This window comes from Beta vulgaris, chromosome 8 (genome assembly GCF_026745355.1).
Source record: "Beta vulgaris subsp. vulgaris cultivar EL10 chromosome 8, EL10.2, whole genome shotgun sequence".
NCBI lineage: Eukaryota > Viridiplantae > Streptophyta > Magnoliopsida > Caryophyllales > Amaranthaceae > Beta > Beta vulgaris.
Window position 1 is genome coordinate 793,537 of NC_079209.1, and position 12,292 is coordinate 805,828.

General features: G+C 35.4%; 2 protein-coding genes across 3 annotated transcripts; one reads left to right on the forward strand and one right to left on the reverse strand.

Annotated features, from left to right (window-relative positions):
- Nucleotides 1–780: 780 nt before the first annotated feature.
- LOC104900504 (hypothetical protein) lies at nucleotides 781–4,445 on the forward strand. Its single transcript, XM_010687926.4, has 2 exons — nucleotides 781–1,657; nucleotides 3,920–4,445. Exons 1-2 carry the CDS (start codon nucleotides 1,236–1,238, stop codon nucleotides 4,140–4,142), a joined length of 645 nt encoding a protein of 214 aa, XP_010686228.2. The 5' UTR covers nucleotides 781–1,235; the 3' UTR covers nucleotides 4,143–4,445.
- Nucleotides 4,446–5,375: 930 nt separating this feature from the next.
- Nucleotides 5,376–9,266, reverse strand: LOC104900505 (hypothetical protein). Of its 2 annotated transcripts, none has more exons than XM_010687927.4 (3): nucleotides 9,062–9,266; nucleotides 6,927–7,280; nucleotides 5,376–6,030 (listed from the first exon to the last, which is right to left on the reverse strand). In XM_010687927.4, exons 1-3 carry the CDS (start codon nucleotides 9,135–9,137, stop codon nucleotides 5,678–5,680), a joined length of 783 nt encoding a protein of 260 aa, XP_010686229.2. In that variant the 5' UTR covers nucleotides 9,138–9,266; the 3' UTR covers nucleotides 5,376–5,677. The 2 variants fall into 2 exon arrangements, with proteins under 2 accessions (XP_010686229.2, XP_057247225.1); XM_057391242.1 differs by having other exon boundaries at nucleotides 5,376–6,025; nucleotides 6,922–7,280.
- Between the last annotated feature and the right edge of the window lie 3,026 nt (nucleotides 9,267–12,292).

Genomic DNA, 12,292 nt, shown 5'->3' on the forward strand with positions numbered 1-12,292 from the left:
TTAACAACTTCCTTTTGGTTGATGTAAACAACTCACAAAATCACCCATAATATAAATGTAACAACTCACAAGATCCATAATTTCTATAATTGCTATATTAAATAATGGACTTAGAAATTGGGATAAGCTCAAGTGGTGAGCTTTTCTGGATTCAATTCTTACCCCGGATTTAAGAGGGAGGGGGGGTTGAGATTCAGGTGTCTCGCTTGTAATTAGAATTTTGGGTAGGAGCCCTGTGCGAAGGCAGTCGAGAGGAATTCTTGTTACTAATATTTTTTAGGAAAAATTGACAATAGAGGTCTGAACTTTGGGTGATAATTTTTAAAAGGTTTGAACTATTGATTAACCTGTGTAGGTCCCAACTTTAGGGGGTCTTAACTTTTAGCGGGCCTCGACGACGTAAACTTGAAGATTTTTTTTAAAATCTCACCTAGTTCCTACATTTCTCCCTCAATTAACCCTTCTGATGTGACCCAAATTTTACAAGTGATGACCTATTAAGTCAGTTTTAAGTCACTAAGACCTGCTAAAAGTTAAAACCCCCTAAAGTTGGGACCTACACAAGTTAATCAATAATTCAGACTTTTTAAAATTATCACTCAAAGTTCAAACCTCTATTATCAATTTTTCCTATTTATAATGGACCTATATTTTTTTTTAAAAAAAAAAACAAAAAATGTGTTTTTTTATGCAAACAAAACATAGAAAAGAACCACTAAAAGTCATTAAAACCGTGATTTGATCCACACTTTTTTTGTTACCATTAAAGAGTATTCTTATCTTTTCTGCTCATCATAAACTAAACCCATTATAAACAAATTATAGGTACTTTCTCACCAAAGTCTTTGATTATAGAAAAACCCATATTCCCAAAATAATATAGGATAGAGTAGAACATAGAGTTTCCATTACAGTCAACTTAATTTCTTTTTTTCATTCACTTTCTAAAAAAACCCTTTTCTTCACTATTTTATCTTAAATAATCCCAAAAATAGAAGGTTATATTCTTCAATTTTGGTCAAAACATTTTCTTGCCTTTACCAAAGTTTTGGGTTTTGAATTTCCTAAAGAGTTGCTCTTTTTTTTTATTACTTTTTTGTGTAAAGTTTGCATTTTTTATGTAAAAAGAGCATGAAAACTATGATGGGTTTTCTTGAAAATGGATTTTTAAGGTATTTTTAGCTTCTGGGTATTTCTTTGATTGAGTAAAATCAATCCTTTTATTATTACAAATAATGAATCATGATGAAACTGTTGTTGAGTTTCAAGCAACTGAAAAACAAATTTTGGGTTGTTCAGTAAATGATGCAACAGTTTCAGAAACTGTCATAGTAATACCAGAAGATTTACCAGTTTCTGAAAACAGATCAACTGAAAGTTGTGCAACAGGAATTGTTGATGAAGCAGAAGTTTCTGAGAATAATAATGAAGATGTGGATAAAAAATTATGGGTTGTTGTTGATGATGATGATGATAAATGTGGAGAAGATGGTGAAAGAGTATGTAGAATATGTCATTTAAACTCTGAGCAACCATGGAAATTAGCCTTTTTTGCTTCAAAAACTGATCTTATTTTGCTTGGATGTGGATGTAAAGGTGAACTTAGTGTTACACATTTGTATTGTGCTGAAGCTTGGTTCAAGCTCAAAGGAAACAGGTAAATGTTTCTTGTGTATCTCTTTTTTTCATTTTTTGTGTGATTGAGAATTTCATGATTTTTCATTAGATTAAGTACTTATGATTCCCATTACTCTCAAGTGTCTGACCCATTAAGATCCGAGCAAGGTCCGGGCCACTTCTTCTTGCCAAAAAAAAAATTATGATTGGGGAAATTAATAATTTTGAATTAATCATAAAAATTAGTTGCTGTATATTGAACAATTAGTATTGTATATAGAATCATAAAATTTGTATATAAAAAGATCAGGTATGAATGTCATCTATTAGTTGTATAAGATGGTAAATTTTTATGTATAACATTTTGATTTAATATTTACTATGTTATTATAAATGAAACGCTTGTGTGAGTTTTTTTTAGGGAAGTGTTTCATTTATTTCGTAACACATTTATATATGTTATGAGCCAAGATTGTTCAGGGTACGTAAAACTCATTATGTTTGTGGTCCGAAAAGTAAGGGCCCGTTCATTATCGTTTTCTGTTTTAGTTTTCAGTTTTTCTTAAAACCAAAAATCATAATATGAAAATCGCAAAAGTAGTTTCCAGTTTTTAATTGTCAGTTTTCAAAATTAGCATGATAACTATCATTATGACCAAGTTTAATTTTATAATACTACTTATATAATATGATTCTAAAATCGTAAAAACCAAAAGTTGGAAACTGACAATGATACCGAACGGGTCCTGAAAAGCCGAGTTTTGAATTTTTAGTTTTAAGATTTTCTAAGTTTTAGGATAGGAACTGTACAAGTAGAAATTAGTCCTACTCAAACTGTCAAATAATTGGTGTTTACTTTGAAAATTGATAATCAGGTGTTTTTTTTTGGTTTAAAGATGAAAACTATGTATTCATTTTCATATCAGAATATTGAAGTCAACGTATGGAGAAGTTGTTGATCCATAAATAATAAAGTTTCACATGCAAGCTGAAAAACCGTGAAAGTTGTATGACTGTATCTAGTTGTTGATGAATTTTTCACCAAAAGTAAGTGCAAATTGACAAAACCAGGCCATTTATTTACAAAGTTGTAACTACCTTTTCTATGAACGAATATGTATCATGTGTGAATAATTAAATTGTCTAAAGAACTTTATGATAGAGTATAAAACTATTCTTGGGACTCCAACCATTAGCTTAAGCTTTTGGTTGAGTTGGTCCTTTGACATGGTATCAAAGATTTGGAGCCAGCGTGACATAAAGGTCACGGGTTCAAAAATCTCATCCAACCCTCCTTTCTAAGTGGAATATTTAGCGCCAGGTATGAGAGAGACTCTCGCGTGAAGGGGCGTGATAGGTTTTATACACTATCATTTTAAAATTCTTAAACTTGATCAACCAAATAACAGAACATGAAGTTCCCATGAGCTTTTTACTTAAGCAACTGTCCTATTGTCTCACAAGTATCTGTTAAGTATGTTATATGTAATAGTAGTTTCACAAAGTTATTTTCTTTTTAACTTCAGTGTGTTCTGTACTCTCAACATTCTTCTAATTCGATCATGTTGATAACTCATCATCTCAATCTGGTGTATGTGGTATTTAATACTGATTGCTTTTAGACACAAATGTTTCAAATTATTATTTGGTTGGTGAGAAGAAGTGTCCTCAAGAATCGAAACCTCGCACATGTCAACATGTACCTACTTAGCAGGAAAGACCAGTTGGGGGGGGGGGGGAGGATAAGCGGAATATCCACTTCCAAAGTGCCCGTAGTGGGGGTTTGATATGGTTGTGAAATACAAATTGTTTACCACTATATCAAGCTAAGCTTGATTACCCTAGATTTTGTGTATGTATCTGCAAAAACAGAAAAATATCAACAATATATGTTGCTAAACTTGGTAAATGATTATACATATTGAAGATATTTTACAAAAATAGGGATTATCTTTCACAAACGTTAGTCTGATATAATAGAGATCCTCTGATCTTGTGTTTTGTTATCTATGATTATACCACATCATCTATGGGTGGCTTCCATTCAACTGATTTCGTGTTATCTGAACTTTTTAGTACTTATTTTTCGAACTTACTGAAACTTATCTGAATTTATCGAAACTTGACTTTTCTGAAAAGTAAGTTGAGCAAAACACTACCTAAACTCACCAATTCTGTTTAATAAGATATGTAACTTAGTTTAAATGGTATAAATATCCTGTTCTGGAAGACCTCCTGCATAGCTCAAATCGTAGGACTCTATGGAATTATAATTTGCTGAAATGGCTTTGTTGTTGTTTAGGATCTGCGAAATATGTGGAGAGACAGCAAATAATGTAAGAGGTGTGGGGAATGAGAGCTTTATGGAGGAGTGGAAAGATAGCAGAATGACTGCCAATGCAACCGATGCATCAGACAGAAGTGCAGAAGGATGCTGGCATGGGCAACCATTGTGTAACTTCCTCATGGCTTGCTTAGTGATCGCGTTTGTCTTACCATGGTTTTTCCGTGTTAATATGTTTTGAGTATGTACATTTCTTCTCTCAAACATAAAAATAAGTACTGCTGTAATGGCTGAGATTTTGATGGAGCATGAAAGCGATAAGGCGATAATTCCTGCACACAAGCATTTTCTAGTTCTGAGATATCAAGTTTAGCTTCAAGTTCTGAATACTGGGTTTGGATTTGTGAACAAGTAACAACAGATTGTAATTTTATTTGTATAGTGGTATAGACTGTATACAAACCCATAATTTGAAGGAGTTCTGACTTCTGAGGTGTTAGTGACATCATTGTGTATGTAATTGAGATGTGAATTATTTACTGCACACTAATGTCCAATTGGATTAAGTAGTTGCGATGTCAAATTGCCAACTTGATACACCATGAGCACCATAAGTTGGATAGACATGTTGCATCATTATGTATGCACATTACGCTTTTACTCCCATTGTTCTTAATTGTTTGTTCCATTTGCTTTCTAGTAGTCCACAAACAATCATTAGTATCTTTATTGACGATACATATTAAGATTAATCTAACAAGATCTTACATAATATTTTTTTTTCCTTTCAACATGGGAGGAGGGAGACAAGAACCAAAGAGAGGAAGGAAAGGGATAATAATATAAAATAGGACTCAACTGATGAACGTAGAGGTAGAGAGAATTTAGTGCCAAAAGTAGTAATATTGCAAATTTTCCGAGATTGCCATGAGAGGGGGTTAGGGGAGAATGTGCAAGGAGGAATACTAGCAATACTTACATAAAAGTTGATGGTGTAAAAATGTTTTGTAGTAGAGGCTACCTAACTAACATATGAAGGATGTTTTGATGTGCTAATTTCTGACGAGTAGAGTTTAAATAGTTAGCGTTGGTCCCTTGACAGCAATTGATTCATCCCTATGCCGCTTTGATTCGTTTTCCCTATGCACTCATGGTTTTAGTGCCTGGTTTTAGGGAATGAGTAATTGGTTAACCTTTTGGCAGATAACATGATTTTTATCTGTTACTGGCAGATATGAACCTTCAACTGATAATAGATGCAATCATGCAATATGGGAACGAAATTCCTCATCAAATCCCAAACAAGTATAGCCTCTTAAATTCATAACCTAGATGAACATGGCTTGAGTGAGGTATTTTGATCTGCCAATGCCCGCGTATGATTGTACGTTTGAACAAATCTGTGCATGTCTGTAATTCGTTTTTATGCTTTTACAGTGACAGTTCCATACCAAGAGAGATCACAACAATTGACTGGCAACAAATGAACATCATCCCAATACTTCATTGTCAGATAGAGTGACTTCATTAGCAAGAGTGACAAATGAGCAATATACAAACAAAAGCCAATATTTTGTCCAACAAATGTTGCATGACAGTCACTGTATGAACAGAACAGAAGAAAATTAGATCAAATCCAAGAATTATGTATCTATAACAGTGTCAGCTTCGGCCTCCCGTGTCCCGTCTCCCTCCCCACCAACAAGAGAAAAACAGGTCCACTTTACAGGTTACCAGAACTTTGAAATGCCACAATCTAAGCACTAGGGGATGGATTTAGACATTAACCTGAGACTTCAGTAATTCTACAAGCTCACTCTTCTTTAGTTTGGAATAGCCTCTGATTCCTCTTTCTTTAGCAAGCACTTTGAGCTCACTGAGCTTCATTCTTTCAACCTTCAAAGACTCTTCATCAGCTTCTGAGCTTGACTCCTCTCTATTACTCACCTTGATTTCATTGCTCTCGAATGGTGTTGCTGATGGGATTGGAGACTTCTTCACAAAGTTGGAAGGTGGACGAGTAAATGTGTTAGTCGTTGCAGATTGGGGGATATGTACTGACTTCTCCTTTCTAGTTGTTTTCCTATTGCGACTGGGATCTTCGCTACGCTTCAATCTTGAACCCTCGGCTGTGAAAAGAGAAGAAATTGTACACTCATACAAGTCAGCATATTTTAGAGCATGACTGTTTGTCATTGACAAAGAGTGTTTAGCACAAGGTTTCTAAGATCTTGTTGTAGGCTTTCTGGTCTGGTTAAGTACTCGAGTTTACGTTACTTGTGTACATATCTGCTCCTTCATGAATCAACTTAATCCAATATTTCTAGAATAGGTAAGAATATGACATGAAAAGTCTTTTTCCAAAATTAGCATTAGGGGCGTTGCGACTACACGAAAGGAATGAAGAAAATATTGTGATTTGGTGTGGAGAAGATCTACTTGTGATATACTTCAAAAAAGTGTTAACATATCTTAAGAGAAGTATACTACGTGAGACTTTCTTCTCACTATAATCATTAGATCTTAGGAGTTGTCTTCATATTTAAGAGTGTGTTCTCTTCAACTGAACTTATCTATACTAAGCTTATTCGACCTCATTGCGCTCGATTAGTAGCCTTAATCTTACCTCATATTTACAACTAATTAAGCTTGATCATCCCTGATTAGCTTTGATCAGCCTTGAAACTAACACACAAGTTTGTTCCCAGGTAATGTGTTCTCATGGTTCTCCCTAACCTATTGAGTAAATCTTGTTTTAATTAATCATTGCAGTCTAATTTTATTCAGTTTTATTCATATGTAGACTATTGGGGTGACAGATAGTTCCAACTCAGGCACTAAAACCAGTCACGCAACAGATATTCTAGCTAAGCACTCTGATAATAATATGGTGTCAAATGTTCTATCTTAAGCTTGAGCACTGAACCAATGTGTAAATTATGTTGTAGATTCATCCATTAACCTGTGATCATAAAATAGCTAAAATCAGGTAAACTGAATGAGGCCGAGATGACCAAAACCTCACCTTTACTTTCCTTGTTCGATTGCTGAAGAAATTCCAGGACTGATGTTTCGACAGAAGAATCATCATCAATTGATGCTTGGGAACTCTCACTATATTTCCCAGTTCCTGATTCCTCTCCAGAAATTTCGATCTGTATGCGTCGAAACAACGCTATTAGTTTATCCCTATTCAAGGATTTGCTGTCAGATGATGTACGTGTGCTAAATTCGTCTTCTCTAAATGCTCTTCTCACGATACTCTTCTTTGAGGTAGGACTATCTCCCCTATTAGTTGCACAAACTTTGGTGTTTGAGTTTTTAAGCTGAAATGATAGTGTTTTGCAGGATGCAACAGGCAGTAATCTGCATACAGTGTCTGCCAAATATAACAGGCTGCATCAAAAAATGATGACTCAGTTTCTAGTGCCAAATATGCATTGCACTATTAAACCTCAAGCCACAATGACGAATTGAATCCTCTACAATTAGTTTTAGAAGATAATAACAGTTGCATGCAGAATTATTCTCAGAACAAAATCCGAAGAAGCGTGGAATCCACCTAAATAGTTCTCTCTGATAATGTAACATGCAATTTAGCTGCAGTTAACATATGTTGTAAATCTTTCACATTTTTTCAGGTAAAACATGCTCATTCTCATTCTCATCCTCATCCTCATACTTCCATACTATAAGTTGTGTAGCAATGATTCACAGTTTCACACAATTACTACAGCAGCAACAACAACAATCTTAAAGCCTAAGGCTCCATTTGGTAGGGCGTACAACATTTTCTTTGAAAACTGTTTTCCTTTATTTTCAATTTTACATTATTTGATTTGCAAAGGAGTGTAAAACCATTTCCCCTGATAGTAAAATCGCTTTTCCAATGATGGAAAACCATTTTCCATTCAAACTGAAGGTAAAAATTGTTTTCCTTCCTTTTTTTCTCATCTATCTTGTACACTCCTCTCACTCCTTCCTTTCATTACGAAATGCAAATAACTGTACAGAATACTTAGGGAGGGTAATAGATCACCTTCTCAAGTAGACTTAACAGGTTTCCCCAGGCACTACAGCTTAACTCATCCGTCTCTTCCCCTATCTACTCCAACGGGCCGTAACAACCACCAAGATATTCTCCGTTCATCCACCAACCCCTTATTTTAGCCCCTAATTCATTCCGGTGATAACCCCTTGGTCATTTTCCTCATTTCAAGCATGTCCTTCAATTATGTCTAAATTTGTATGTTTGCACAAGACTATGAAAAAAGGTAGTTTGCACAAACAATATATATGTATTTCGTAAAAACAGAAGGAAGGAAAAAGGATGGCAACATCAAAAGGAAGCAAACTATATCAGGTTGGCATTTCAAACATCTAATAGGAAACCTATGGCTTGTTTAGTAGGCGGTTATTGTAATCCACTTATGTATAGTCTTGTACAAAAAGTCCGATACCAATTCCCATGGTAATGCAACTCCATTCCTACATGTGTTTTTCTTCATATATTTCTATTATCAATCAATACCACCTCTAAGTTGGTAACCTACATGAAGAAGAAGAAAAATTTGCGAGTGGACGAACATTACCATATACAATATCATATTGTCATACAAAATTCCTTGTAAAATAAGACAAGGTATCATCATCTCAACCAAAATAGGCTCTTTGTACTACTTATACCGCGATTCAATCTTGTTCATCAATCATCATAATATTTTGTTGAACACTACTTTCTTCAATTCTTCTAGGGATAAAATGCATTTTAAAATTGAAAAAAAACCCAAAAAAGCATCACTTTTTTTTATGCATGATTTAATTTTTCATTGCACATCCCCTATAAAACTGATCTCTTTGCAAATCCTTTTCATATCTCTTAAACTTGGAATCTTTACTCAGATAACCAATAATTTAAGTTACACAACACAGTTCATCTAAATACTTTTGTTATAACTAAATGCACAACAATATGACATTCAATTCAACAAAACACTTCATACAATTATATACAAATAAGTAAACAATACAACACACAAAAGATTCCTAGTGCAGGAACTAGATATATAAATTATTATGATCTAACATCATAGAATTTCAAAAAAAAAAAATGTGAAAAAAAAAAACAGATACAAGAATAAGATTGAGAAAGGTGTTTACCACCAAGCAAAAAGGAAGTGGGGTAACTGAGATAAGGATTGGTGAGGAGAGAGAAAGAGAGAGCAGTTGCATCCATTGTTTTGCTGAGTTTTAGCTCACCTCCTGCCTCCTGGCCTGATGGATGAGATTCTCCACTGCCTGCCAAACTTCAATCCTTCAATCTATTGCTCTAATTTGTGAGAATAGCATATTTGCATAGTAAATCTTTTTTTCAAAAAATGTATCTTTATCTCCTGCTAAGCCCGACTCGACTTTGGCCCGAACCCGACTCGACTTTGGCTCGAACCCGACTCGACTTTGGCACGAGCCCGCTACTAGCCAAGTACGATAGGCCCAATGATGGGTCATAGACCTCTTATTGATCATTTTCACATTTGGCCCTATACCAAAATGAGCATGATAAGTCGGTCTATCTCTCGGCCCACTCATTTCCACCGAAAAAGAAAAAGAAATTAAAGAACTGATTGACTAGGCCCGTGTGTGTTGGGTCGTGCTTGGGCTTCTTTTATTTTTTTTGCACGAGCTAGGCCTGTCATGATTTTCCCTAATTTCCTTCCCAACTATCACGTGAGCAGCACGGGAGAATCTTTATAATAGACCTGGGTGTACCATGCTCATGGTACACCCAAGGCTATTTTCAGCAAATGAGCAAAATGAGCAAAGAGCAAAATGAGCAAATGAGTAAAATGGACAAATGAGTAAAATGAGCAAATGAGCAAAATGAACAAGCATTTATACTCATTTAAGAAAATGAGCACACTTTTACCCAAACTCAGTCATTTGCTCATCATCATCTTCCTCAATTTCAGATCTGGAATTTTTTTTTTTTTTTTTTCCGCGAATTTTAGATCTCCATTGTTGTGTTTAGAAGGTTTAGAAGGAGGAGAGAGAAGAATTGAAACAACAACAACAACAACTGAACAATTAAACAAATGAACAACAATGAGCAAAATAACACGAATAGAACAAACGAGCAACAATGGCATCGTCGGAATTGTGGCTGCTTCCTCGAGTTTTCTTCCATGGCTGACATCTCCATTTTTATGGGTTTTGTTTTTCTTTACTTTTTGCCGGCGGTGAGAGATAGAGGAGTAGAAATGAGCAGCGGCAGCATCACTGGGAAAAATGACAGTGAAAGCACACTGAAGAGGAAAACATGGGGAAGAGGAAGAGGAGAGAGAGTAGGCGAAATTACGAACGTACCCATGAAGTTGTAATTTATTACAAAAATACCAGGGTGTACCATGCTCATGGTACACCCGGGTGTACCATGAGTGAACTCGCGGCACGGAATCACATGTAATGAGTTCAGTTCTTAGAAAGTTCATTAGTTAAAAATTGGGATAAATAGTTATAAACCCTATGCGATGTAATGGGTAGATGTAATGGATAAAAGTTAATTATTAAGTATTTAATTTTCTTAATTATGTTATATTTGTACAAATATATTAAAAGACGTGTGTGACAATGTATACGCGTCACTTGTCAACTCTATTACTCTACTAGAATTGTCCAATGTGTACATAAGTCATGTCGATTAACAAAAGTAAATTTAGCTTGCAACAAGATTAGAAGTCGTGACCTCTTGCTATTATAACATGACACAATTACCATATCAACCAACTTTTAATCATGCTTTAAGTTTTCACAATAAAAATTTAATTAAATTACCATCTAGGAAAAGACATAATACAATAAGAAGCCACAAGAGAATCAACCCTCTTGGTAAAAATAAACACGGAGGTCATCGCTTTGCATTATTAAAAAAGAAAACATCACTTACAAAACTATAGAAGTGGAAGTAAGGATGTGTAAATCGATAAACATTAAAAAATATAAAAATCTATTTAGCATGGAAACTCTCATGAAGATCAAGTTTCTCATTTTCTAAACTGACAAAAATTTCTTTGAAAGACCAGCGAGTTTCCTGCCTCAATGATCTTCAGTCACAAAATGATATTTTCCCAACTAAAAATCTCTTAGCAAACTCTATAATCTATGCCCTATTATATACATCTTTTGTCAGTAATAAACAAAACTACAACAGATTTCTATGCAACAATAGTTATTTAATCCTAAATTTTGGGTTTTACGATAAATGAACAAATGAGGTGTTCAGAGGCTTTTTCGAGACAACAAAAATATGGCAAGCACCCGCGCAACGTTACAAATCATGTCGGCTTTTCTTGGAACGTTTCAAGAGAAAATATGACCAGACCTAGAGAAGTCAAAAAATATCCCAAAAACAGCCAAAATTGAAGGTTATAATACACGCTTTAGGACTTTCCCGGAGGCCGAGCTACAGACACCACGAGATGCCTCCTTGCGACATGAGAGGTCAATGGAAAGTAGTCATGTGGCTTGGAACGAATATGTGGATGCCTTTACGTTCATTTCGAGGCAAATTTGGGTTTCACGAGAAATGAACAAATGAGGTGTTTAGAGGCTTTTCCAGGCAACACAAATGGTGCCAAGCAGCCACACAACGCTACAAGTAACATCGGTTTTCCTAGGAACATATCGGGAGAATATATGACCAGCACCGTAGAAGTCCAAAAATGTTCCAAAAATAGCTAAAATTAAAGGTACACGCTTTCAGACTTTCCCGAGCCCGCACAACGCTACAAGTAACATCGGTTTTCCTAGGAACATATCGGGAGAATATATGACCAGCACCGTAGAAGTCCAAAAATGTTCCAAAAACAGCTAAAATTGAAGGTACACGCTTTCAGACTTTCCCGGGCCGAGTTACGGACGCCACGGGATGCCTCCTAACGACATGTGAGGTCAATGGAAATTAGTCATGTGGATTGGAATGAATATGTGAATGCTTTTACGTTTATTTCGAGGCAAATTTAGATTTCACGAGAAATGCACAAAAGGGGTGTTTAGAGGCTTTTCCAGGCAACACATATGGTGCAAAGCACTCGCACACCGCTACATGTCACGTCGGCTTTCCTAGGAATGTATCAGGAGAAAAAGTGACCAGCCCCGTAGAAGTCCAAAAATGTCCCAAAAATAGTCAAATTAAAGGTCATAATACATGCTTTCGGGCTCTCTCGGGGTCCGAGCTCCGAACACCACGAGATGCCTCCTAGGGCAATGGGAGGTCATTGAAAATAAGTCATGTGGCTTGGAACAATTTACGTTCATTTCGGGACAATTTTATTTACGAGAAATGAACAAATGGGGTGTTTAGAAACTTTTCGAGGCAACACAAATGGTGCCAAG

Bases quoted from the DNA above. Each gene is read 5' to 3' on its own strand.
- LOC104900504 (XM_010687926.4), top strand. From the start codon at position 1,236: ATGAATCATGATGAAACTGTTGTTGAGTTTCAAGCAACTGAAAAACAA. The intron at 1,658-3,919 runs GTAAATGTTTCT...GTTGTTGTTTAG, and splicing joins TTCAAGCTCAAAGGAAACAG to GATCTGCGAAATATGTGGAG.
- LOC104900505 (XM_010687927.4), bottom strand. From the start codon at position 9,137: ATGGATGCAACTGCTCTCTCTTTCTCTCTCCTCACCAATCCTTATCTC. The intron at 7,281-9,061 runs GTAAACACCTTT...TATATTTGGCAG, and splicing joins CACTTCCTTTTTGCTTGGTG to ACACTGTATGCAGATTACTG. The intron at 6,031-6,926 runs GTGAGGTTTTGG...CTCTTTTCACAG, and splicing joins ATCGAACAAGGAAAGTAAAG to CCGAGGGTTCAAGATTGAAG.